At 43.3% G+C, this 27881-nt stretch overlaps 1 protein-coding gene across 5 annotated transcripts in view; it reads left to right on the top strand.

Moving 5' to 3' along the window:
• The window catches only part of LOC308579474 (uncharacterized protein), an 80855-nt gene that overhangs the window by 6006 nt on the left and 46968 nt on the right, over positions 1-27881 (top strand). The window contains exon 1 of one of the 5 annotated variants that reach the window (XM_081214020.1): positions 16942-17101. The exons of the other annotated variants lie outside the window; for them this stretch is intronic. Within the exon in view, the coding sequence (XP_081070146.1) occupies positions 17071-17101 (31 nt within the window). The 5' untranslated portion in view covers positions 16942-17070. Of the gene's footprint in view, positions 1-16941; positions 17102-27881 lie in introns of those variants that run through there. 5 annotated transcript variants of the gene reach the window in all.

Below are 27881 nucleotides of genomic sequence, written 5' to 3'. Positions count from 1 at the left end.
GTATATCAAACAAACCAACATTCAACAACACATCAGAATCTCATAATTAATATGTTGGTTAATGACAAACAACACAGGTAATGAACACACACCCAACTCCCTTCAGTTCTTCTCCATTTGTTCCTGAGGCTCTAATCCCTTTTGTTTCCATTGCAGATTGTGATGAATTGGAAATTGAGAACAAAGGTGACCACGACAAAATCCCCAGAGAGGAGAGGCCACGTAAAAATTTGGAGTGTGGAGAAAGCTGTTGTCAGAACTCCTGTTCCACTCCCCATCAACAAAATCTCATGGGAAAGAAACTATATCAGTGCATAGAATGTGGAAAAAGCTTCAATCAGAGCTCCTCTCTCACTTCCCATCAAAGAACTCATACAAGGGAGAAACCCTATCAGTGCGTAGTATGCGGAAAGAGCTTCAATAATAAATCCAATCTCTCTTCCCATCAGAGAATTCATACAGGAGAGAAACCATATAAGTGTGTGGAATGTGGAAAGAGCTTCAATCGGATCTCCTCTCTCACTTCCCATCAAAGAATTCATACAGGGGAGAAACCCTATCAGTGTGTGGAATGTGGAAAGAGCTTCACTCATAGCTCCTCTCTCACTTCCCATCAAAGAATTCATAAAGGGGGAAAACCCTACCAGTGTGTGGAATGTGGAAAGAGCTTCACTGACAGCTCCTCTCTCACTTCCCATGAAAGAATTCATACAGGGGAGAAACGCTATCAGTGTGTGGAATGTGGAAAGAGCTTCACTCATAGCTCCTGTCTCGCTTCCCATCAAAGAGTTCATACAGGAGAGAAACCCTATCAGTGTGTGGAATGTGGAAAGAGCTTCAGTCGGAGCTCCTCTCTCACTTCCCATCAAAGAATTCATACAGGGGAGAAACCCTATCAGTGCATGGAATGTGGAAAGAGCTTCAGTCAGAGCTCCTCTCTCAGTTTCCATCAAAGAAATCACACAAGGGAGAAACCATATCAGTGTGTGGAATGTGGAAAGAGCTTCAGTCAGAGGGCCAATCTCAATTCCCATCAAAGAATTCATACAGGGGAGAAACCCTATCAATGCTTTGAATGTGGAAAGAGCTTCAGTCAGAGCTTCTCTCTCACTTCCCATCAAAGAATCCATACAGGAGAGAAACCGTATCAGTGTGTGGAATGTGGAAAGAGCTTCCGTCGGAGCTCCTCTCTCACTCCCCATCAAAGAATTCATACAGGAGAGAAACCATATCAGTGCTTTGAATGTGGAAAGAGCTTCAGTCAGTGTTCCTCTCTCACTTTCCATCAAAGAATTCATACAGGGGAGAAACCCTATCAGTGTGTGGAATGTGGAAAGAGCTTCAGTCAGAGCTCCCATTTCACTTCACATCAAAGAATTCATACAAAGGTTTGAAAAACCTTTATACAGATTTAGGAGCCAGGCAAATCCACACTTTTTAAACCAGGCCTTTGGCTGATTGACAATGCCCTTTTAAAATGTGGTGTTTTGTGTTTTTATTTTGTTTTTTAAATGTTGTAACCGTCCTGAGACCTGTGGGTGTAGGGAATAGCTGCCAACTCTTAAAGGCCTGGGGCTCTTGGGCCCCCCCAAAAATATTTGAGGAGGCCACCCCCAGGTTTTAGTTTTGTTTCCCCCCAAACGTACCCTTTTATTCTTCCGCTACTTGTCATACAATTTCTCTTTCAATTTGCCCTCTTAAAAAATAAAAAAATGCAGAAAGGTCATGAGGAAAACAAAATCTAAGCAAATACAAACTTGGACAGGTCCCATCTTTGTGGGCAAGACAGAAAAGACTTTTGAATCGGGAAACAAATGTGGGAAACTGCTAGCTTGGCAGATGAAGAAAAGACGAAAACTTAATACCATTACCAATTTGGAAGTGGAGGGAAAAAATATCCAGAATCCAGCGGAAATTAGAAAATGCTTCCAGAGGTACTTTAAACAATTATATACACAAGGGCCACAGAAAGAGTTTGATATAGACCAGTTCTTGAGAACAAATGGACTTCAAAAAATCTCACAAGAAAACAAGACAATGTTGAACTACAAAGTCACGGAACAGGAGGTAGAAGACGCCATTCAGAATATGCAGTTGGGGAAATCTCCAGGGCCGGACGGTTTCACCTCAAAATACTATAGAACTTTGAAGGATTGGTTAATTCAACCACTAAAGGAGGTTTGTAATGAAATTTTGGAGGGGGAAAAAGTGCCAGAGTCGTGGAAAGAAGCATTCATTACACTTATACCGAAAATTGAGTCTGAAAAGACACAACTTAAGAACAACCAACCCATATCTCTCTTATATGTGGATTACAAATTTTTTGCTGACATTTTGGCCAAGAGGTTAAAAAAAGTCTTAAAGGAAGTGATACACAAGGATCAAGCTGGCTTTCTCCCAGGCAGACATTTGTCTGACAACATGAGGAATATAATTAACATATTGGAGAAGTTGCAAGAGGAAATCAACACAAAAGCAGTTTTAATTTTTGTGGATGCTGAGAAAGCCTTTGATAATATTTCTTGGAGTTTTATGAAGAAAAACCTTCAGGGGGTTGGTCAAGGGTTCGAAAATGGTATAAGTGCAATTTATTCAGAGCAAAAGGCTAAATTAATAGTTAACAATGTGGCAACAGAGGAATTTAAGATAGAGAAAGGGACACGACAAGGCTGCCCAATTTCCCCTTTACTTTTTATCTCCGTCCTGGAGGTTCTGTTAAACATGATTAGGAGGGACCATCTGATTAAAGGTATAATGGTCGGAGCTAAACAATACAAACTCAAAGCTTTTGCAGATGATTTAGTTTTGACATTACAGGAGCCAGAATCTAGTACCAAAAGAGTATTAGAACTGATCCAAGAGTTTGGTCAGGTGGCAGGATTTAAGTTGAATAAGCTAAAAACCAAAGTGCTTGAGAGAAACTTAACAATGAATGAAAGAGAGAGGTTTCAGAATGAGACAGGTTTAACAGTGGTCAAGAAGGTGAAATACCTGGGGATCAATATGACAGCTAAAAATGGGAACTTATTTAAGGACAATTATGAAAAGTGTTGGTCAGACGTTAAAAGGGATCTAGAAATATGGTCAAATTTGAAGCTTTCCTTGTTGGGTCGAATTGCAGTTATTAAGATGAATGTATTGCCAAGAATGTTATTTCTGTTTCAATCACAGATAGGTAGCCGTGTTGGTCTGCCATAGGCAAAATAAAAAAATTCCTGGAAGGATTTTTTTAAATTCTGTTTTAATCGTTACAGATAATAGACAAGATGGACTGTTTCAAGAAATGGCAGAGTGGCATTTCTAAATTTGTCTGGCAGGGCAGGAAACCCAGAATAAAGTTTAAAATATTAACTGATGCTAAAGAAAGAGGGGGATTTGCCCTGCCAGACCTTAAACTCTATTATGAATCAGCAGCTTTCTGCTGGTTGAAGGACTGGCTGCTTCTTGAGAACACAGACATTTTGGACCTAGAAGGTTTTAATAATGTTTTTGGATGGCATGCATACTTGTGGTACGACAAGGTTAAAGCACATAAGGCATTTAAAAATCATATTGTCAGGAAAGCACTGTTTAATGTCTGGACACGATATAAAGACTTACTTGAAAATAAAACCCCGAGGTGGTCGTCACCGATGGAGGCAAAAGCTCAAAAAAAACTCAATATAGAGGCCAGGTGGCCAAAATATTGGGAGATTTTGGAGCAAGAAGGAGACAAGTTGAAATTGCAGAGTTTTGAGAAATTAAAAGACAGAGTGCGAGATTGGCTTCATTATTATCAAATAAGAGAGGTTTACAATTTGGATAAAAAAATTGGCTTCCAGGTGGAAAAATCAAAGTTAGAAACAGAACTGTTAGATCCCAAAACTAAGATACTTTCAAGAATGTATAACTTGCTGTTAAAATGGAATACTCAAGATGATTAAATGGGCACAGGACATTGGACATAATATTATGTTTGCTGACTGGGAAGTTATGGACCACAGGTATTAAATTTACGGCATGTAATGCCTTAAGAGAGAATATTATGAAAATGGTATACAGGTGGTACATGACACCAGTCAAGCTTGCAAAAATCTACCATTTGCCCGATAATAAATGCTGGAAATGTAAAAAAACTGAAGGTACATTCTTTCACCTTTGGTGGACGTGCCCAAAGATTAAAGCCTTCTGGGAAATGATATATAGTGAATTGAAAAAGGTATTTAAATATACCTTCCTGAAGAAACCAGAGGCCTTTCTCCTGGGCATTGTCGGCCAGTTGGTGTTAAAGAAGGACAGAACTTTTTTATGTATGCAACAACAGCAGCAAGAATACTCATCGCAAAATATTGGAAGACACAAGATCTACCCACTCTGGAAGAATGGCAAATGAAGGTGATGGACTATATGGAACTGGCAGAAATGACTGGCAGAATCCGTGACCAGGGAGAAGAGTCGGTGGAAGAAGATTGGAAGAAATTTAAAGATTATTTGCAGAAACACTGCAAAATTAAGGAAAGTTAAAGTGATGCTGGATGGAAAATAAGTGGTATTGGTTAAAAGTTTTTTAAAGTGTATGCAAGTATAGATTGTTAATACTTAGAAATATATATTTAGAATAGGTGATGACGCAGAGTTATGAAAAATGACAGAGGGTAAGGATTTGCTGAAAGGACTTTTTAAATGGGAATACAAAAGGGGAGGTGTGAGGGGGTCAAAGAACTAAGGTGATGAGATAAAGGAGATTGAAGGATGGAATTAATTTTAAACTTTAAACTTTTTATGTTTGTTTTTCTTGCTATCTATATAATCATTTTCTTTTATGTCTCTTTTTATTTTTTAAAAATTGTTAGTTGTGTGAACTGTATTTTATAATTCTATGTGTTTCAAAAAATCTTAATAAATATTATAAAAAATAAAAAAAGAAAAAAAGAAAAGCTGCTTTAAAGCAAGGTTTCCCAAACTTGGGTCCCCAGGAGCTCCCGGACTACAGTTCCCATCATCCCTCCCCATTGGTCCTGCTAGCTAGGGGTGATGGGAGTTGTAGTCCAAAACCAGCTGGAGACCCAAGTTTGCTTTAAAGGGAAAGTAGGCTGGCCGTGTGACAGCCTCTGCTGGACAAAAGCACTTCCCCAGAATCTGAACCACCCCCAGTACTGCTACTTGGAATTTATAGATTGCAAAACAGAAGTTTGATTGGCACCTCAACCTATAGGGAACTTCCAGGTGCTTTCTATACCACCTAGAGTACCCACAGAATTGTGGCTTCTACTGGCAACACACACAGGAGAACAAATGAAAGACAAACACAATGAGAGGGCAAAAACCTGGAAAGGGCCATACCAAATGGACATCCGGTGTGAAGAAGTCACTTTCCCCACTGCTGAACAATGCCACAGGTAGAGGAGATGGAATGCTAGAAGTGTTCTCCGGGGCAAGGGGAGCTTCTGGGAAATTGAACTATGGGCTCAAAATAAAAAAAATTCCTTCCTGTAGCACCTTAAAGACCAACTAAGTTAGTTCTTGGTATAAGCTTTCGTGTGCATGCACACTTCTTCAGATACACTGAAACAGAAGTTGCCAGATCCTTCTATATATAGAGAAGGTGGGGAGGGGTATTACTCAGAAGGGTGGTGGGAATGGGAGATTGGCAGATAGCTGAGATGAGCCTGATGAGCCTGTTGACGACTCCTAACGACTGTAATAGGTCTTACAGGAAAAGGCAAGGGGTGGGAAGGTGAGAAATGGTTTAGTCATGTATAATGAGATAAGAATCCAATGTCTCTGTTCAGACCAGGTCTCTCCATTGTTTTAAGTTTGGTAATGAGTTGCAATTCAGCAGCTTCTCTTTCCAGTCTATTTCTGAAATTCCTTTGTAGTAAAACAGCTACTTTGAGATCTTGTATAGAATGTCCTGGGAGATTGAAGTGTTCTCCTACTGGTTTCTCTGTTTAGTAGGAGAACACTTCAACTTCTGTTTCAGTGTATCTGAAGAAGTGTGCATGCACACGAAAGCTTATACCAAGAACTAACTTAGTTGGTCTTTAAGGTGCTACAGGAAGGAATTTTTTTTATTTTGACTATGGCAGACCAACACGGCTACCCATCTGTATATGGGCTCAAAGTATTACTTTTTTAAAAAGTCACTGCCATTATAGGCATTACAGGTAGAAAGCTGGAGGTTGAGCAGGCCCAGGCTGTGCTGCGCCCAAGAGTGGGGGTGAAGGGAGAAGGGAGAAGTGAAGAAACAGGGAAAGCTTTTCCTTCCCGAAGTCTCGGTGCGGCTCTGAATTTCACCTGGTCCAGAATTGTCCAGTGGAGCCACAGGATGCTTCCAAGGCCGTTTTCTGTGGCAACAAGATAACAAGGGAACTGGCAGAGACATGTCGTCACAGCATCATTTGGCTGCTGCTATGGCAACAGTGAAAAACTGCGACCAGGCCACGGGCTGAGCTGGGTGATTGACAGTGGGGCCAGTCACCACTTTATGCCATCGCCATCTAGTCATTTTTTGTGGAACTGCAAGGCTGTGAAAACTGGAAGAAGTGTAACTCTTGCAGATGGTTCCAAGCGCCAACTAATTATGTCTGGCTCTGTTTATTGTTCTTTTTTGCAGGCGGAGATTGAGGCCTATGTCATTCCAGAGATGCAGTGCTGTTTGCTTTCTGTTTCCTCTCTTGTCCATGATGGGTTCAAAGTGTGTTTTGAAAATAATGTGTGTTCCATTTCCAGAGTTGGGCGACAACTGGTCAGTGTTGAGTGCAAAGACAGGCTGTTTGTGCTAGAAACATGTATTGCAGGTAAATGTCCCACTGAGGATGCACAAGCACGGTGTGCTAACGTTCCCATCCATGATGGGTGCCATCATGGCGTTTGGCACCAGAGAATGTCACATGTCAGGTGTGGGTACGTGAAGAAGGTCCCAGGGTGCAAAGAGGGGTGTAAGATGAAAGCATGTGACATACCTGGAATGCAGTGTGGAGTTTGGTGCTTAATGGGTTAACCTCTGGTATGCCCTGTACCTGGGAGAGGCTTCTACAGGAAGCCAAGACAGAAGTCACGTCATCTCTTTGTTCTGTGAGTTTGGTTTCACTTTTCCTCCGAGAGCGAGAGGAGAAAGATGCAATGGGTTTTAGCTCCGATGGACTTGTAATGCTGTGCTTGCAAATAAAGCTTTTAGCTTAGAGAAGCTGTCTGGACTATATTCACTCCCCTTTTCTCACACACGGAAGACGCTGCGTGTCTGCTATTTGTTTTTCTACCCGGGGTCATGCTTCTCAGAGTGTGCTCAAGAGGGAAGCATGGCTTGATGGAGAAAGCAATAAATCAGCAAATGCAGGGCCTTCAAGAAAGCCAAGGTTTAGACGTGCTCTTATCCTAGGTCTGACAGGGTAACCACAAAACCTTTTGAGCTAGTCCATGCAGACCTTTGGGGTCCTATGCCAGTTGCCAGTCTGGGTGGGGCCAAATTTCTGCTATCTCTGGTGGATGATTATTCCAGAAATGGGTGGCTTTTCTCTCTGAAGCACAAGGGAGAGGCCGCTGCTTTGGTGAAAGATTGGATAACGGCAGTAGAACTACAGTTCTCACTGCGGGTCAAGAGCTTTCAATCAGATCGCGGTGGAGAGTTCACCAGGTCTGCGTTGCAGAACTTCTGCCAGAAAAGCATACGCCACAGGTTGACTAGCAAATTCTCCTCAGGAGAATGGAGTTGCAGAATGCAGGTAGAGAACGCTGCAGGAGGCATCCGAAGCCATGCTCTTTGACACAGGGTTGCCCCAGCAGTTTTGGGTGGAAGCGTGGAAATCTGTGTCCTTCACTCTGAACCTTTCTTACAGTTCTGTAGTAGGGGACATGCCCTATTTTCTGCTGCATGGCAAGAAGCTCAAGGTGCATTTCTTCTTTTTTCCCTACAATACCTAACAATAATGCTTCAGGCTTTTTTACAAAAGTTAATTGGAACATTTTCTTCAACTCATTGTATATCATTTCCCAGAATTTTTTTAATTTTATTACAATCCCACCACATATGGTAAAAAGTCCCTTCTTTTTCCCTACATTTCCAACATATATTTGAGCCGGTTTTATATATTCTTCCTATCTGCACTGGTGATATATACCATCTATACATCATTTTCATGTAATTTTCCTTCAGCAAAGAGCAGTCTTTAAATTTTAAATCAGTTTTCCACAATCTTCCCCAATCTTCAAACATTATATTATGACCTATATCTTGTGCCCATTTAATCATGACTGATTTCACCTCTTCATCTTTTGTTTCCCATTCTAGCAGAATACTATATGCACCTTTCAGCAACTTCCCTTTCCCTTCTATGACTTCCTTTTGAAATCTAGATGTCGTGTAGCTAAATCCTTTCTTATTGTCTTCTTTGTATATTTCATGTAGTTGCCGATAGCGTAACTAACTCTGAAAGTGGTCTTTTATTTCCTTGTAATCTCTTCGTTTCCATTTTCCTTCTTGATCCTTTAAAAAGTCATCATATGTAAGCCACTTTCCTTTCTTTCCAAGCGTTTTGAGCAGTAAAACTTCATGTGTTGAAAGCCACTAAGGGGTCTTCTGTTCTAACATATCTTTATACAGTGGTACCTCGGGTTACATACGCTTCAGGTTACATACGCTTCAGGTTACACACTCCACTAACCCAGAAATAGTGCTTCAGGTTAAGAACTTTGCTTCAGGATAAGAACAGAAATCAGGCCCTAGCGGTGCAGCAGCAGCAGGAGGCCCCATTAGCTGAAGTGGTGCTTCAGGTTAAGAACAGTTTCAGGTTAAGAACGGACCTCTGGAACGATTTAAGTACTTAACCTGGGGTACCACTGTATCTCTCCCATATGCTCATTAGTGATTTCCTAATTATATGGTTATAAAAACTTTTATGTACCTTCCCTTTCCCATGCCATAAATATGAGTGCCAGCCAAATCTATTGTCATGTGCTTCCAATTCTAATGCTTCTTGCCTTTCCAACTTCACCCAGTCCCTAATCCATACCAGGCATTCAGCTTCATAATATAATGAAAGGTCTGGGAGGGCAAAACCACCTCTGTCTTTTATGCCTGTAAGTATCTTGTGGTTTATCCTTGGCCTTTTGCCACCCCCCACCCCCGATAAACTTGGAAATTTCTTTCTGCCATTTTTTGAAACATTCATCTTTCACAATTACTGGGACTGATTGAAAGAGGAATCGCATTTTTGGCAGAACATTCATTTTAACCACTTAAATTGATCTAATCTAAATACTGGTCTACGCAATAGCCTGATGTATTAGAAAGCTTAAAATGCATGAGAATCCTCCATTGGGGTGTAGGCAATAAGACATTATACATTGAACATAAAAGCAATTATACACAAAATTGGGTCCCCCCCCCCCCTTTGTGGAAATAACATACTGTCAGACACAGCATTCCTACATAATAACACACAACATACTAATGAAATCTCAGTTGCATATCTTGAGGCAATCGTGATCTTTTACATATCTTTTCAATCCTGGGGCCCAGAGTCTTGAGGTTTAAGAGGTAAGAGAATGTGCTTGCAATTCAACTTTTTCCCCTTTGTCAGCCCCCTCCCTGTCAGTCTATATCCTTTGGAAAGAGATAGCTGTGGCCACTCTGGTGTCTTTTGTTGTTGTTGTTGCAGGTAATAAATAGTCTTGTGGTCACGAGGAATTGGGCTGAGGGTTTTCCATCGTTGGGTCTGCGTTGACATCTGTAGAAGGGATATCCTGTAAGCGGGAGGGTGGGGCAGCTAAGGGAGCCGGGCATGTTTAGCCTGGAGAAGAGGAGGTTAAGGGGTGATATGATAGCCATGTTCAAATATATAAAAGGATGTCACATAGAGGAGGGAGAAAGGTTGTTTTCTGATGCTCCAGAGAAGCGGACATGGAGCAATGGATCCAAACTACAAGAAAGAAGATTCCACCTAAACATTAGGAAGAACTTCCTGACAGTAAGAGCTGTTCGACAGTGGAATTTGCTGCCAAGGAGTGTGGTGGCGTCTCCTTCTTTGGAGGTCTTTAAGCAGAGGCTTGACAACCATATGTCAGGAGTGCTCTGATGGTGTTTCCTGCTTGGCAGGGGGTTGGACTCGATGGCCCTTGTGGTCTCTTCCAACTCTATGATTCTATGATTCTATGACTTTTGGGATGTAAAGACACAGTTATAAAGGTAAGAGGTAAAAGCCAAAAAGGGGAGAATCTCCTTGAGTTTTCTTGGGAAGCCGCAAACAATAAAAATATTGGCGAGTTAAGCATTTTATTCATTTCAATATTATTATCACATTTCCATATAATTACAACTGTTATTATATGCTAAAAATACAAAAAAGAAAAAATATAAAAGGAAAACAAAAGTAAAAAAGATAGATTACCAGCTAATCAATTTTTTCCAGACAAAAAATAAATGGACTTGACAGAACAACAGCGTTTTTTTAAAATATATATATAATAATATTATTAAATAATACAAAGATATCAAAACCACACAGATTGTTACTGGACTGGAACCTTAAGGACTAGGAGGTGATGGTGAAATGGGCACACGATTGTGGCTATCCAATGAAGATGAAAAATGGGGAAAATTATGAAAAAAGACTTAAAATTCACCACATGCCATCTGATTTTTAGATGGTACCTGACCCCATCCAAATCAGTCAAAATAAATAAATATCAGCAATAAATGACTGACCGAACCCAAAGAGTGCTCATCAATGGTTCCTCTTCATCCTGGAGAAGAGTGACTAGTGGGGTGCCACAGGGTTCTGTCTTGGGCCCGGTCTTATTCAACATCTTTATCAACGACTTGGATGATGGACTCAAGGGCATCCTGATCAAATTTGCAGATGACACCAAACTGGGAGGGGTGGCTAACACCCCAGAGGACAGGATCACACTTCAAAACGACCTTGACAGATTAGAGAACTGGGCCAAAACAAACAAGATGAATTTTAACAGGGAGAAATGTAAAGTATTGCACTTGGGCAAAAAAAATGAGAGGCACAAATACAAGATGGGTGACACCTGGCTTGAGAGCAGTACATGTGAAAAGGATCTAGGAGTCTTGGTTGACCACAAACTTGACATGAGCCAACAGTGTGACGCGGCAGCTAAAAAAGCCAATGCAATTCTGGGCTGCATCAATAGGAGTATAGCATCTAGATCAAGGGAAGTAATAGTGCCACTGTATTCTGCTCTGGTCAGACCTCACCTGGAGTACTGTGTCCAGTTCTGGGCACCACAATTCAAGAAGGACACTGACAAACTGGAACGTGTCCAGAGGAGGGCAACCAAAATGGTCAAAGGCCTGGAAACGATGCCTTATGAGGAACGGTTAAGGGAGCTGGGCATGTTTAGCCTGGAGAAGAGGAGGTTAAGGGGTGATATGATAGCCATGTTCAAATATATAAAAGGATGTCACATAGAGGAGGGAGAAAGGTTGTTTTCTGCTGCTCCAGAGAAGCGGACACGGAGCAATGGATCCAAACTACAAGAAAGAAGATTCCACCTAAACATTAGGAAGAACTTCCTGACAGTAAGAGCTGTTCGGCAGTGGAATTTGCTGCCAAGGAGTGTGGTGGAGTCTCCTACTTTGGAGGTCTTTAAGCAGAGGCTTGACAACCATATGTCAGGAGTGCTCTGATGGTGTTTCCTGCTTGGCAGGGGGTTGGACTCGATGGCCCTTGTGGTCTCTTCCAACTCTATGATTCTATGATTCTATGAAATGTTGGAGATGCAGACAAAATGAGGGAACCTTATTCCACATGTGGTGGACATGTCCCCAAAGGTAAAATAAAATAAAATAAAATAAAGTAAATGCTACTTATTTTAAAGAAAACCAAAGCTTTCCTATTTGATATTCTAACAATAAGCATACCAAATGAAAATAAAAGAGTGTTTCTTTACACGACAACAGCAGCTAGGATGTTAATAGCAAAATACTGGAAAATGAGTTAATATCAACAAAAGATGAGTGGCAATTAAAGTTGTGCTGGTACCTTGAACTAGCCACAATGCCAGAACTTCCAAGAGACTGAGATCTACTCCCAGTAATAAAAATCCTGCCAGTGATCTACCCATTGTCTTCGCCCAGAGTTCTTGAGCTTTTCTCAGGGAGCAGTGACCAGAGTTGTGGATCGACCAGTAGATCATTTAACAAATTAAAATTATATAAACAATTGTGCTATAAAAGTACATACCATATATGAAGTATCCAGATAATGGAACTTATAACACAGTGGTTTCTGCAGTGAACAACAAGTCTTACAATGTATATAGACAGGCGCAGCATTGATTTAAGCTACAGGTGACAGAAATCTGCAGCTGTAAGGTTTTCTTCTTTAAGTGACCCCTATAAAAAAACAAATGTAAAGCAAACTTTATCCATACACAGGTTTGTTAATTTGTTAAAATATGTTGAATTACGACATTATATTCATTTATATTACTTAGAATATGTACAACTGATGAAGCCCATGAGAGCGAAACAAGGCATTATTCCGGAAATCCTGGTCAACACTGTGGAACTGTAATAGGCTCCAATTTGGACTTTATGAACGTATGTGGAACAGAAACTAGCAGACATTTGGTCTTTCGAATGAACTGATTTACTGGGGACTTCCGTCTATATTATTGCACTTTATGTGTTGTTTATGTGCAAGATAAACCTTTGATATTGTGATAAGAATGTATAGAAGAGTATTGTTTATGTGAATGCACAGCCGGTTACGTCTTGTGTGTTTGTCAATTCCGGGAACAGCATTCCTGACCCAGATGTTTACAGGAAGTCCCTCAGATGATTCCCCTTTCAAACAGGATATGTGAACCTAGACCAACATGGTCCTCCTCCTCTGTCAGACGGACAACCGCTTCCTCAAAGCCCCTTCCTCCCCCACTTCCCCATGGGGGTCCCCCACACCTCCCACCACTCACCAGGATGGCTTTGGCCATCTCATGCTTGAGGCACTTCAGAGTTGGGAGCCCCCTGAGCTGAGGTGCCTGGCAGTTCTGAATCACCTCCGGCAGGTACAGCTGATCTTCCTCCAGCAGCTGAAAGACAAAAGTCAGTTCCTCACGAAGGGAGGGCTTCTCCACATCCGAGAGTGCAGAGTGGGGGGCAAGGAGGGCAGGTCTGAGTCCCTGCTCTGGTTCTCTCCAATACTCACCTCTAGGGGAGAGATGTGCAACCGCTGCACATCTGCAAAGAGAAGGACATGGGGACAGGTGAGTCCATCCCTGAGAACCTGGCAAGGCTATTCCAAGAGTTTCCTCCTGGATTCCAAGTCCTACTACAGGGGAGGGAGAAACCAGGCCTTGGGGGGCGGGTAATCCTGGCCTCCTTCAACCAGAATGTGGCTCCCCACACTAACGAAATGGTCAATATCCGGTTCCACTCCACCCTTTTGAAATTTAAATATCAAAACAGATCCCAACTTTCAGAGCATGTAAACCACAGGAGTGGAAAGACCGCTGTGCCACTCACAGAAATAGGACTATACTTCCTTCTCCCACCTTTAAAGTACACATAAGGAACCTCAACTTCACTCTTCAAGCCAAAAGACAACACTTCCCCGTCTCCAGGTAAAACCCCTGGGCTTTCATTGGTAGAGCCGCCATCACGCCAGTGGCGTTTACCTCAGCGCGACGCAAGGACTGACTGAGTGGGCGGCGAGATGCTTTCAGCCTCGGACACTTGGCGGGTTCTGAAATGGCCGTGCAGGCCAGATTCAGGACCCTGGCAGGCTGGATTTGGCCCACGGGACATGGTTTGAGGACCCCTGGTCTACACTGACTGGGACATTCTGCATGCCAAGCAGATGCTCTAGGGCTCCCCATACTTCACTAACCTTTCAATGTTATGCTATTAGCCACCGTGGAGATTCCACCTGCCTCTTTCGAAAGGAGAACACTCACCTGATCAATTAACAACAACAACAACAACAACAACAACAACAACAACAACAACAACAACATATTTATACCCCTCTCATCTGGCTGGGTTTCGCCTGCCACTCCGGGCGACTTCCAACAAAATATTAAAATACAATAGTCCATCAAATATTAAAAGCTTCCCTAGACATAAAAATAACAACAATCCATTTTCAGTCCATTGAATTAGCAATTAATCATTTCTGGAAAGGGAAATGGCATACTTCTTTTATTAGCCTAAAAAGCATGCATGAGAAAGTATTACTCATTTATGATGAGAATAGGATTTATTTATTTTGAACTTTGCTGGGTTCCTCCTTGGCAGCCAGTGCGATTGTTTCAGCAGGGCTAGAACTCAGGACCCGCTGCCTTGAGGGACACCTAAGAGCAGTTGGGCAGGGAAAGGTCTCCCTTGGGAGGTGGTGGACTCTCCTTCCTTGGAGGTTTCTCAGCACAGATCGGACGGCCATCTGCCATGGATGCTTTAGCTGAGATTCCTGCATTGCTGGGGGTTGGACTAGATGACCCTGGGATCCCCTCCTATCTCTCCACTCCGGAATTGTAGGAGGAGCTTCCTTGCCTCCTGCAAAGCCCTTTTCCCTGCAAGCTCTTCCTCTGGTTTCTGGCCAAGGGAGGGAGATGCTCAGAGTCCAGCCAAGAGCCTCACCCCCAAAAGGATATCTGGGCATTGGCGTAGCCAGGGGGGCAGCTGCCCCCCTAAATCCATAAAAAATAATAAGAATCTGAGGTTCTGCCAAGCGAGAGAGGGCTGAGGTGGAGGGACTCGGCTTGGCAAGGGTTAAAGGGAAGTGAGCTGCCTTCCTAGAGAGGCCAGGAAGCAAGAGGGGGCAGGTCCTCCAGAGCCAAGGCCCCTCCCTCCCCAGTCCTTCCCTTGCTTTGGGGTCTCTCCTGCAAGGGCTGCCTCGCTGTCCCCTCCCGGGATCTGGTGAGTCTCCTCTCTCTCCCCCCAGAGGGTGCAGTGGGGAGACGGGGGGGGTCCCAGGGCTGCAGCCGGGGAGGATGCCTGGGGGGCCTGATCCGGGAGGGGCCAGGTCTGCCACGCTCTCCTTCCTGGAGATCAGAGGATCCCAAACTCACTTGGCCCTCCGCCCCCCCTTTCAGAAAAAAAAATCTCCCTTCTTTAAAGAAAGGAGTCCCTGGGACTTTAACTCTGTGTGACATCGCTCAGCCTCATTGCACAACAGAGGAAACATGTGCAAATGGTTTGGAGGAGGAGGTGGACTAGCCCCCCCCCCCAATAAAACCCCACGTGGAGGAAGGAAGGAAGGAAAGGTGGGAGAGAAAGGCCAGGAACAAAGAGAGGGATCCCAGCCCCTAGTCTGGCTGCTGCATTGCAGACCAGTTTCCCAGTCGTCTCCAAGGGCAGCTCCCCACGGAGGCCACTGCAGCAATCCCCTCGCACCCAGAGCATGGCATCCCAGGACCACATCCTCTCTGTCCCAAAGAGATTGTTGCTGGCAAAGCAGCCGGAAATGGGCGCTGCTACTCACTGAGCCTCCTGGGACCTTGACATGAATGGCTGTGTGGGTGTTAAGCTATCTAGCAGAATAATAATAATAATAATAATAATAATAATAATAATAATAATAATAATAAATTACCCGGCTAAATATCAAGGGATATGTCTTTTTTCCCACCCACTTGGCCCTCAGGGGGTTGGCCTGATACATTCCTAGCCCTCAGAGCAAAGAAAAGGGGACCCCACCCCAGGAATCTGTCTGGAGAGCGGCAGAGAGTCCAAGTGCAAGAGAAGGAGACAGAAGCAGGGGAGTGGGGGTGGGAGTGGGGGGAGGGAGCATCTCCTGCCTGAGGACCCCCGGGTGTGGACCCCCACTAGAGCCAAGCATCCATTTTTCACAAGATACAAACAATTCCCTTGTCAGTCAGTTCTGACTTCATTCATTGACTGGAAGGCAGCAGAAACCAGGTTGATTAATCTCCCAGAAATCCCTTCAGTTGCCTCCACATTTTGCATTGCTAGAAGGCTAGAGACGTATTTCTTCTCTTTCTTTTCAAAAAGATAGCTCATGGTCTGGGATGCGTTGCAATCCTGCCCTGGTTCCCAGCAAGGCTCATCCATGCTTGCTCGGGGAACCATTTTCCCCGCTGTCCTACAAATTCTGTAACAGAACAATGTATTTGCTTTGTAGAAATTCCTAGAGCTTTTCATTACGACAAACAGAAGGTTTCCTCCTGAATCAGGCAGAGGAGAGAAAGCAGGTGAGAGAGACTTTCCTCTGGATTCTCCTGTAGCCTTATTAATCCATGGGTAGGAATAATTGTTGCACCCGAGCAGAGACAAAAGGAGCCAAACGACACCAAGGGGTTAATCCAGAGAAAGAGCGTTTTATTCTGCCATGGGGGGGGGGGGGCAGGCCGCACCGAAAACATTTTACAAGCAGGTTTTATCCTTTTTTCAAACCCCTTTTTTCCTCTCCCCCTTCACAGATTCTTACATAGAAATGTTGCTTTTCGTTCTCTGACTCTGTTCCCGGAAGTATGTTGCAAATCAATGTACCAGGACAAGGTTATCTTGGATCTGGGAAGCGAAAAGCTTTACTGTTCTCAGCTGTAGGTTTGCTACAGCGTTTTTGTTACAGAGAGGACTGCTTAGCTCATGCTTTTTGTCTTAGAGGAAAATGCAGTTTTTAAAATGCGTACTCCGAGGCCTGGCTGGGGGGGGGGGAATTCACAAACAGTTTTTAGGGCTTTTTGGGGTAACCCTAACTGTACCCCTTCACTCCAAAGGGCTCCAAACAGGACAAAGAACATCCCACAATGATCCGTTTTCTGGGAAAGCATCCATGGAATGAGATCTCACACCCTTCAATTTTTTGCCATTCTCTTTCTAATATTTCTCACCATTCTCTGTTTTGAATCCTTGTTTCTTTTTCAGGGAAAAGATCTCTTTGCAGAAATGGACCTGGATTCCTGTGAGGCAGAGAGGCCTCCGTTGGACACCATAGAGAGGCCACTGGGTAAGGAGGAAGGTGGTTTTTCTCTGTCTGGTCTCATTCCGTTGGTTTCCCAACTCATCTGGGGGTTCTTTTCATCTTGTTTTGGGGGGAGACAGTTGGGAACAAGGGTCCAGAGGAGGGGAGATGTATTTCTGCACCACAAACATTTGAAATGGGCACAAACGTCCAAATGCTCTCAGTAGGTAAGTCCTTCTCAAAGGCCCATCTGTAGTAAGAGATGCCCTGTTTCACCTGTGAGAGAAGCAGGCACTCCTGGCGTCCTGCTTACCTTTTTTTTTCTTGCAGGTGGCAGAAGGATGCCGGCAAGACCTCCTGATCCGCCTTTTCATGGGGGCAGAAGGGAAGCAGCGGCTGTGGAACCAGATCAGGTCAGGGGAAGCTGCCTTGTGGGGACAGAGGCCGAGGGATGGGGCAATGTCATGGACTGGTTGGGCACAGCGGAGTAGTGGGAGATAGCAGCCAGGAAACCAGAAAGGGATGGTGGCTCAGAGCCGAAGGAGTGGAGGTGGAGGAAGGATGAGCGGTCAGAGGGGCAAGAGGGAGAAGGCTGGGAAGAGGAGGTGTCAGAAGCTGAAGGGGTTACAGGGCTTAGTGACTGGGAGACTCTGTGGCAGAATGCAGTGCAGAATCAGAGGCAGAAGAGGAAGGAGGCGAGTGGGAGGAGGAAGGTCGGGAGGCAGAGGTGAGTCAGGATAAGGAAGAGCCACCGGTGGCTCCCTCTCCTTTTGCCAGAAGCCACCCTCCCTGCTTGTCTCTCAGAGCCAGGAGACCCCCTGCAATGCAGGAATCTCTGCTAGATCATCCAAGACAGATGGCCATCCAAAACAGGCTTATTTTACAGTGGTGCCCCACAAGACGAATGCCTCGCAAGACGGAAAACTCGCTAGACAAAAGGGTTTTCCGTTTTTTGAGCTGCTTCGCAAGACGAATTTCCCTATGGGCTTTCTTCGCAAGACGAAAACGTCTTGCAAGTTTGTTTCCTTTTTCTTAACACCGTTAATACAGTTGTGACTTGACTTCGAGGAGCAACTCATAGAACGCAGTGTACATAGTAGCCTTTTTTGAGGTTTTTAAAGACTTTGGTGATTTTTGAAGCTTTTCCAAAACTTCTTTTGCAGCCATTTGGTAAGTTAAGCTTTTAAAACTTTTTTGGGGGGGTTTGGATTTTGGGTTGGGGTGTTTCGAATTCAAGGACTTGGTGTTGGGGAGGGGTTTGCAAGAATCTGGAAGCTTGTGTGTGTTTTTTTCTGCATTTTTATGATTTTCTGTGACCATTGGGCAACTCTGCTGTTTTTTTTTTAAAAAATCTGGGTTTGAATTTCTGTGTGCTGGGTGGCTGGGGGAACAGTTGGGGAGGGGTTTGCAAGAATCTGGAAGCTTGTTCCCCCCCCTGCATTTTTATGATTTTCTGTGACCATTGGGCAACTCTGCTGTGTGTTTTTTAAAAAAATCTGGGTTTGAATTTTGTAATGCTCTTTACAGTATGTGTGACTTTAAAGAGCACTTAATAAACTCTTGTTGTACCAAATTTGGCTTTGTTTGGACTTTTTTTGACCATAGGAACGCATTAATTGATTTTCAATGCATTCCTATGGGATTTCGTGCTTCGCAAGACGAAAAATTCGCTAGACGAAAAAATTCACGGAACGAATTCATTTCGTCTTGCGAGGCACTACTGTATTTCTAGATTGATCACTGAATGCTAAAATCGGTTTCTAAGCAGTGAACAAATCAGAACAAATAGTGGCCTGGATGCACCTAACCAGCCCCATCGGCTGCAAAATGCGGCCTGCCCCCCATTCCTCCCCCTCTTCATGCCTCCATGAATCCCTTGAATTTGGCTCTAGGGCATTGGGAGGGAACTCCCCAGAACAGCTCAGGAGGAGAGGGAAAAGTCAATCCTTCCATTGGGGAAACTGGCATGCTTGAGTACCACCTATTTGCCCAAAGATGAACACCCATAATTAAAACGGAAAATAAAATAAGCACCCAGAATTAATATGTGCAGCAAAGCAATCCTATTGAAACAACACCACAATTAACAGGAAGGACACAACAGAGCATTGTGTAGCAGATCATATTTCTGCTGTCTCAGAGGAGGACATTTCCCTTTTTCTTTTAGGGTCCATTGTGCTTTGAAAATGTCACTGTTGGTTTCACAGACAAGGAGTGGGCATTCCTGGATCCTGACCTGAGAGCTCTGCAAAAGGACGTCATGGAGGAGAATCCTGGGATTGTGCCCTCTCTTGGTAAGGCTCCCTCTGGGATCGTTGTATTTGCTGGAAATTCAAAAAATACCTCTATGGGACCAACCTCATATATTTTCACAGAGCTCAACAGTGCCCCATATAACACCTGGGAACCTAACATCCCTACAATAAAGAGTAATTTAGAGTTTTTTCTTTGAACAATCTTCCTCAGATTATTCCTTTTTCTACCATGATTGAGCTGCTGTGAACTTCCCAGGTCATCTAAAATGTCAGCTTCAGAATTGTTAGGAAAGCTAAGTAGCTTTAGGTTTTTGTTTTCGTTGCTGTCAGTCTTGGGTTGACCAAAGAGCCGACTGGCAGCGAAGCTCAGGTGCTGCCAGCCAGAGAAGAAGCAGGCCTAGGGAGAGGAGAGTTAGCAGCGGAAGGCAGAGAGGAGGGGGAGAGCAACTGTCATCTGAGCTCTGAACAAAGGGGAGAAGAAAAAGGGAGACAGAGTGACAGACAGCTGTGTGAGAGCTACAGGAGTGAGTCAGATGCTGGAATGTAGGAAGCATTCTCTGCCAAATTTAAAGATACTGGAAGAGAAGGTGGGGGCTTCCATGCTGGGGAATGGGGAGGAGCTCAGTCTGGGCAACTCCATCTTGTGGGGAGGACGATGAGTAGAGGAGCTCCATCCAAGTTTGTTGTTTTAGCAATAAATCTGAAATTATTAACAGCCAGAGTCGTCTCACGTTTGTGGGAAAGACCAAGCCATAACAAGGACTGACATTGGAGATGGAGGGGATGCCATGACTGGGCCAAACAAAATCCATCCCAGAGAAGAGCTAGGCTTAGGGAATCTCAGGTAATAGTAGCAGTGATAAGGATGAGGATGATACAGTGGTACCTCGGTTTACAAATGCCCATAATAATAATAATAATAATAATCTGATTCCATATAAAAAGAACATTAACTTTAAAATGAACAACTTCTACTAGTGGCCAAAATTGTGGAAACCTTTTGTGAAAAGTGTATTTCTGAGGTTTGATGGCTCATAACTCCACCTTTGTGTGGAATAATGCAATAAATTAAATAGCAATGGGAAGATAATTTAATGAAGAATGTAATGCAATGACTTTTATGATGGAGTATTTATTAGAACAGCAGTCATAAAGAAAAAACGTGAAACCTTTGGTAACCATTGGTAACCTTTAGCTTTCATTACGGCCTTACAACATCTTCCCATGAAGTGAATCAAGTTTTTAGTTCTGCAGTTGTAATAATGTGAAACAAAGACTGAATTATTGCCTCTGTTAATTGGGCTTTATTGCTGGGTTGCCTCTGTTTAAAATGTTTCTTTAGTCGACTGCATAGATTTCCAATTGGGTTAAAGTTTTGGCTATTCCCAGGCCATTCCGGCAGTGGAATAGGATTATCTTCAAAGCACTTTTTCAACACAGCAGCAACATGACATGGAGCTGAATCTTGTTGAAATAGAAAACAAACAAACAAAAAAACCCAAATATAAATGCTTCAGTATCTGGGTAAGGATCACCTGCGGAACGCTTCAGTTTGGGCTCAAGCTTTTCATTTATGTATTTGGGGGGTGTTTAAAGTCCAGTTGCGAACGACTCTTGGGTTGTGGCGCTGCAGTATTGGTGTTAAATAAGTAATTATCAGACGAAAGACATCCTGGAAAAAGGAGATTGTGCAGCTGGTCTCCTGGAGAGCCACCAAGGTCACCTTGCATGACCCTGAAAGGCTGATGCAATGTAAGAACCTAAGAATGCAAGAGTCTTGCTGGATCCATATGAGGTCCATATAGTTCAGCATCCTGGTCCCAATCGGATGCCCATTTGAGATTCCCAGCATTCGGAAGCATATTGCCTCATACAGCGGAGGTCCAACACTGTAGTCCTACAACAGCCATGCAAGGTGGGCCAGGGCTCCTGGTCTGGATAGAGACAGAGGCTTAAAGCCCCCAGCCCTTCGCACTAGGTTCTGTGATAAGAATTTTAAGGTCTTAAAGGTAAAGGGAACCCTGACCATTAGGTCCAGTCGTGATCGACTCTGGGGTTGTGGCACTTATCTCACTTTATTGGCCGAGGGAGCCGGCGTACAGCTTCCGGGTCATGTGGCCAGCATGACTAAGCCACTTCTGGCGAACCAGAGCAAGGCACCGAAACACCGTTTACCTTTCCGCTGGAGTGGTACCTATTTATCTACTTGCACTTTTATGTGCTTTCGAACTCCTAGGTTGGCAGGAGCAGGGACCGAGCAACGGGAGCTCACTCCGTAGTGGAGATTCAAACTGCTAACATTCTGATTGGCAAGCCCCAGGATCTGTAGTTTAGACCACAGCGCCACCCGCTTCCCATTTTGGGGGCATTTACATTCCCATTAATGACGCAAATTCTGCCCACACCTTTTGCTGCCATACAACCCCAGATCATCACACTATCTGGGTGTTTCACGGTTGGTGTAATGCAAGTAGCATGTAAATCTTCTCTGATTCTTCTCCTTGTGTATTTCATGCCATCACCACCAAGCAAGGAGATTTGGGTCTCATCCGTCCAAATAACACTGTCCTATTGTTCCTCTGTCCAGTTAACATGAGTTTAATCTTTTCAACCTTTGCTTGAGAGATAACAATGGCTTTTTCCTTATAATTCTAACATTTTGACCAGTCCTTGTACTCAATTTCACATTTCATCTCGCCATGTCATCTTGTATACACCCAGATGATATTCTTCTGTCATGTAGGGACAGTCTCTCCATTCTTCGATTGTCACTTGCCTTTGTGCACCTCTTCCTGCCTTTACCAGTCTGATTTTGTAGTGACTGAGTCTCCATATACATCTTCAAAAATATAGAAATGCCAGTTTTGGTTATGTTTTCCCCAATCTCTCTTCAAATTTATTCATAATTGTAGCCTTGTTCACGTAATAGTACAATTTTACATTGCTTTCTGGGTGACCCGTCAACTTTTTGTGCCATTTCTATAATTTTATTATGTTTTACAACCTCACTAAATGAAAGAACACAAAAAAACCCAACCAACTTGATAGCAATCACATAACACATTGACAAAAGTCAACCTAAGCAAGTTGTGCTTCCTTTTTCTGGTTATTTAACTATAACATTTGATAAAATACAGGTAATTGAACAAACTTGCATTCTTGATGGATTGCATTCTTGATTAAATTAGCTTTCCATTGATATACAATTTTATGTTATTCCTATAAAAGAAGTGGTGTTATGAGCCATCAAACCTCTGAAATACACTTTTTTCCAGAAGGCTTCCACAATTTTTACCACTACTGTGTATCAAACAAAGCAACATTCAACAACTCATCAGAATCTAATAATAAATATGTTGGTTAACGACAAGCAACACAGGTAATGAACACACACCCAACTTGAAGCGCAGCATAAATTAACAATGCAGAGTTTTAAAGTGAAAGAATAAGAGCTTTACTGAGCTAAAATAAACTTCTTCATAAAAACATGGTTCCAAACAGTTTGACTGAGATTACATACTGACTCTGCTCCTCACAACTGAGGCAGACTGACTCTGACTGAAATCTTACAGAGAACACAGAGAGAAAATGGTTGCTAAGTCACATGTCAGAGTGACTCAACAGTTAGCAGTTAGGCCTGAATGACTTTAGCAGGACCAAATGATTGTGCAGTCGTAGCACTTCCCAGCCTGCTTTGCTGCTTCTGCTCTCATGTGTCTTTGTCACATGACACTCCCCCAAAGACCTAGAGAGCAGAAGCATAAACATGAAAAATTAACTTATTCATATACTTTGTCCACAAGATTCAGCTTTGCAATCAATTCAACATGTTGCATCCTAGGGAACGTTTTGTAAATAAATCAGACAAATTATCCTGTGATTGACAATAAACCAACTTAATCACATTACATTGTATATAGTCTTTAACATTGCAAAATTTGGTGGCCATGTGTTTTGCACGTGAAGTGTTCTCTGAATTAGCGATTGTGATACCAGCTTGATTATCCTCATAGATTGTCACAGGCTGTTGCACTTCATATCCCAAATCATTTAATACCTGGATGTACCATGTGACTTCGTTACACTCTTCACATAATGCAGGAAATTCTGGCTCACACGTAGATGTGGCAACAAAAACTTGCTTTTTGGATTTCCAACCAATTAGTGAATTTCTAAACATGACCACTAGACCGCTGGTTGATTTTCTCGTGGGTGGACAATTTGCGAAGTCACTGTCCACAAACACCTGCAAATCACTTGAATTAGATGCAGATAATTTTATACACTTACTCTGTGTACCCTTCAAGTATCTCAGTATTTGCTTCACAGCAGCCCAATAATTTACACTAGGCTTACTTACTTTTCTGCTTAGAATGCCTACACAAAATGAAATATCAGGCTCAGGTACAGAAGAGATCTTATTACCGATTGGTATAAATCTGGTTAGGGACGTGGGTGGTGCTGTGGGTAAAACCACAGTGCCTAGGACTTGCCGATTGTATGGTCGGCGGTTCAAATCCCCGCGGCGGGGTGAGCTCCCGTCTTTCGGTCCCAGCTCCTGCCCACCTAGCAGTTCGAAAGCACCTTTAAGTGCAAGTAGATAAATAGGTACCGCTTTATAGCGGGAAGGTAAACGGCGTTCCGTGTGCTGCTCTGGTGCAGGCTCGCCAGAGCAGTGATGTCACACTGGCCACGTGACCCGGAAGTGTCTGCAGACGGCGCCGGCTCCCGGCCTCTAGAGTAAGATGAGCGCACAACCCTAGAGTCTGTCAAGACTGGCCCGTATGGGCAGGGGTACCTTTACCTTTACCTATAAATCTGATTGATCAAACAAAACATCACTTTCAGTCTTTTGAAAATCTACAGTCATAGGGGTTTGCACAGCATTACAATCCTGCATTTCTAGCTGTTCAAGCAGACCTTTAATCTTTTGCTGTTGGCATATTAAGAAACTTGCATCTGCTTCTCTGCATATTTGGACCCCTAAATAGTGACTTATTGGTCCTAGGTCTTTTAGTTTGAAATGTTTTTCCAACTGATTTGCTATATTTTGAATTTTACCTGTGGGACTACCTGCCACCATCAAGTCATCTACAAAGATCAAAACCAATATGTAATTGTTGACTGATCCTTTTGTATACAAGCAAGGGTCAGCAATACTCCTTTTAAATCCAAGATTTGAGTTGTGTGTATATACAGCATTTAGCACTTTGCTTAAGACCATAGACAGCTTTGTCTAATTTCACACCAAATCATTCCCCTCCTCAAACCCTGGGGGTTGTCCCATGTATATCATCTAGTCCAGAGGAGCATTTAGATATGCAGAAGTAATATCATAATGACTCACTTCCAATTTCTTGTCGGCTGCAACAGACAAAACAAGCCTCACTGATTCTGCCTTGGCAGTGGGCGCAAAAAGCTCACCATAGTGAATTCCTGGTTTTTGTGCAAAACCTTTTGCTAGCAGTCTAGCTTTAAAACATGAGTCACCAGACACCTGAATCTTCCTTTTAAAGACCCACCTGCTAGAAATTCACTTTTCACCTGGTGGCAATTTGGCTAGTGTGTAAACCTTATTTTCTTTGAATGATCTCAACTCTTCTTTCATGGCGTCAAACCATTGGGTTTGTTCCTTAGAAGGTAGTTTCAGAACTTGAGCAAAGTCCTGCAGCTCTGTACAATTAACATGACACCTTTTGTTGCACCAAAAGTCAATTTATCTGGAGGGATACCCTTGGTAGTCTGTGTGGACCTCCTAGGAATAACCACTGGGCTTTCCTTCTCTTGTTGCTCCTCCAGTTCATCATTTTGTTGTTCCTCTGATTCACTGCTTGTGGCACTTTGCAAAGTGTCAGTTCCCCCACTTTCTAGCCTTTCTTCAGCAGCTGCCTGCCTGAGAGGCTCCTGTGGCTGTACTGAGAGAGGAATTAAAATACTAGGATTGGCATGAACCTGTTCCCACCTATCCTGTTCAGCAAATTCAGCATTTTGTGAAATGACTACTCGGCCACATCCCAAAGCAAAACAATAATGCCTGCTAGAATAGCCCTGATAGCCAATGAAACGTAGCTTTCTGGTTTTAGGCTCACCTTTGCATCTCAGAGACTTGGGGATATAAACAAAAGCCCAACTCCCCCACACGTGTCAACCTGTGTGATCCGGTTCCTTCCCAGAAAGCATTCTGTTGGGAATATCACCCGTGGCAGTAGTGAAAGTATGGTTCACTAGAAAATTTGCAATCAGGAGAGCTTCTCTCCAGAGCTTTGCATCATTTTGATGCAATCCAGCTTCAGTTAACAAGCTGTCCTTTACAATTTGTATGACACCCACACGTCTCTCTGCAACTCCATTTTCCCAGGGACTATTTGGACATGTAAGACGATGCGTTATTCCATGGTGTTTAAGCCATGTCTGGAATGATTACTTAAATGATTACTTAAATATTCACCTCCTCGGTCGGTTTGGGGTTGAATAACTGGCCCTTGAAAACGTCCTTCTGCCCATACCTTCCAGGACTTAAAAGCATCAGCACATTCTGATTTGTTTCTCAATAGATATAGCCATGAATACCCTGTTTTATCATCCACAATAATTAGGCAGTATCTAGATCCTCCCTCACTCTCTGGAAAAGGAACAATTAAGTCAGAATGAACAAGTTGCAAAGCATGTATAGAAATTCTATCACTTCTACCTGGTATTGGTTGCAACTTTGTTTTTGCTTGCTTGCAAATAGCACATTCAAGGTATGTGCTGCACTGGTTGACATTTAAATCTTTACATATTTTTTGCATGTTCTCCAGATATTTGAAACTTGCATGCCCCATTTTTCTATGCAAAGCATGGATGCAGTTTTTATGCGGGCAATTAGAGTTTTGCTGACATAGTTCAGTTATTAACACATCATTTTTTCCATCTTTTGGTCTCTCTGTGACCCCGTCACTGGGCGGAGAATGCTGTAAAGAATACAAGCCATCCACCATTTTTGTAGAAGCCCTGCTTCTTAATAAAACACTCATCACCCTCAAAAATAAATTCAAAACCAACATTTGTAAGGCATGAAATTGACAATAAAGAAAATTCTAGTTCTTCAACAATAATATATCCCTCAATTCTGCGTCTAGGCATGGGAAATAGCACATAGCTATACCTGAGACTGGGCAATTCTGCCCATCAGCAAGATAAATGCTGTCCTTGCCTTTTGGCAATTTGCTGAGTGTTGTAAAGCAGTCAGGGTTGTTCATTATGATTCTGGCAGAGCCAGTCCAAAATGTAGCTGTCTGGAAAAAAATTCTTTTCTTTTCTTGCGGCGGCCGAGACGAAATGTATCCACTTTTCTGTTTCACATGGGTCGCTCGCTTTTCCTGGGATTTTCACACAGCAATTTTTCTTCATGTGCCCGAGCTTGCCACACCGATAGCAGTTCTTTGCCAACATGGCACGATCTGTGGAGCGTTCTTCGGTCCCATCTTCTCATGAGAATCTGGGTCTCTGGTTAGCAGGGCGACTCAAACTCCACCAGTCTGCCTTCTCACTCAGCTTTTCCACGTGCTTTTCAGATTCCTCCTGTAGACGGGTTGTTACATACGCCATCGATAAATCTTCTTGCCTCATGCTTTCAAGAGAGGCTATCACAATATTAAAGCTTGGTGGGAGACTGGATAGCAGGATATAGATTTGATCCAGGTCTAGAAATCTTTTACCTCTCCTTTGCAACTAGAGGAATAACGTGTAAAGTCTGGAGATGTGTGGCTAAACATCCACCTTCAGGTAGCACAGTTCTGTACAGTCTCCTGTTGTTGTTGTTTAGTCGTTTAGTCATGTCCAACTCTTCGTGACTCCATGGACCAGAGCACGCCGGGCACTCCTGTCATCCACTGCCTCCCGCAGTTAGCCAGCACTGTCAGAAAGATGTATCTGACGTAGACGATCCCAATATTGTTTGGCAGAGTCCAAATCTGCAATGTGCAGGACCTGTGGTTCCTCTAGAGCCAAGAAAATGTGCGCTCTGGCTCTATCATCTTCTTCACCTTCCTGCTCAGAGGGTTGTGGCTTCAAACCAGTTTCCACACAGCACCAAAGCCTATCATGTTTTAGAACCAGTTCAATCTTGAGAGCCCAAGTCAGGTAGTTCTTACCATTCAGACGTTCCATCTGGGCAGTGTTGCCAAGATTAATAAACTGCGTAGGTTGCTGAGCTGGCATGGTTTCTGCTCTTGCTGCATCGGGTCCGCTTCTTCGGTACGCGGTCTCACCACTGGACCTTCAGTCCCTTTGAGGTCCTCAGTGACAGCACCCTGATTCTCCAGCTTTAGCAATTCGCCAGCCATAAAACACCAGGCCCATAGCCTGACGCTCAGCGTAAATTAATAATGCAGAGTTTTTAAGTGAAAGAATAAGAGCATTACTTAGTTAAAATAGACTTCTTCATAAACAACATGGTTCCAAACAGTTTGACTGAGATTACATACTGACTCTGTTCCTCACAACTGAGGCATACTGACTCTGACTGAAATCTTACATAGAACACAGAGAGAAAATGGCTGCTAAGTCACATGTCAGAGTGACTCAACAGTTAGCAGTTAGGCCTGAATAACTTGAGTAGGCACAAATGATTGTGCAGTCCCAGCACTTCACAGCCTGCTTTGCTGCTTCTGCTCTCTTGTGTCTGTCATGTGACACAACTCACTTCAGTTCTTCTCCATTTATTCCTGAGGCTCTAATTTTGTCTTCATTGCAGATTGTGATGAATCTG

The sequence above is a fragment of the Podarcis bocagei genome, assembly GCF_964188305.1.
Source record: "Podarcis bocagei genome assembly, contig: HAP1_SCAFFOLD_44, whole genome shotgun sequence".
Lineage (NCBI taxonomy): Eukaryota > Metazoa > Chordata > Lepidosauria > Squamata > Lacertidae > Podarcis > Podarcis bocagei.
This window is presented reverse-complemented; position numbering and strand designations above follow the sequence as displayed.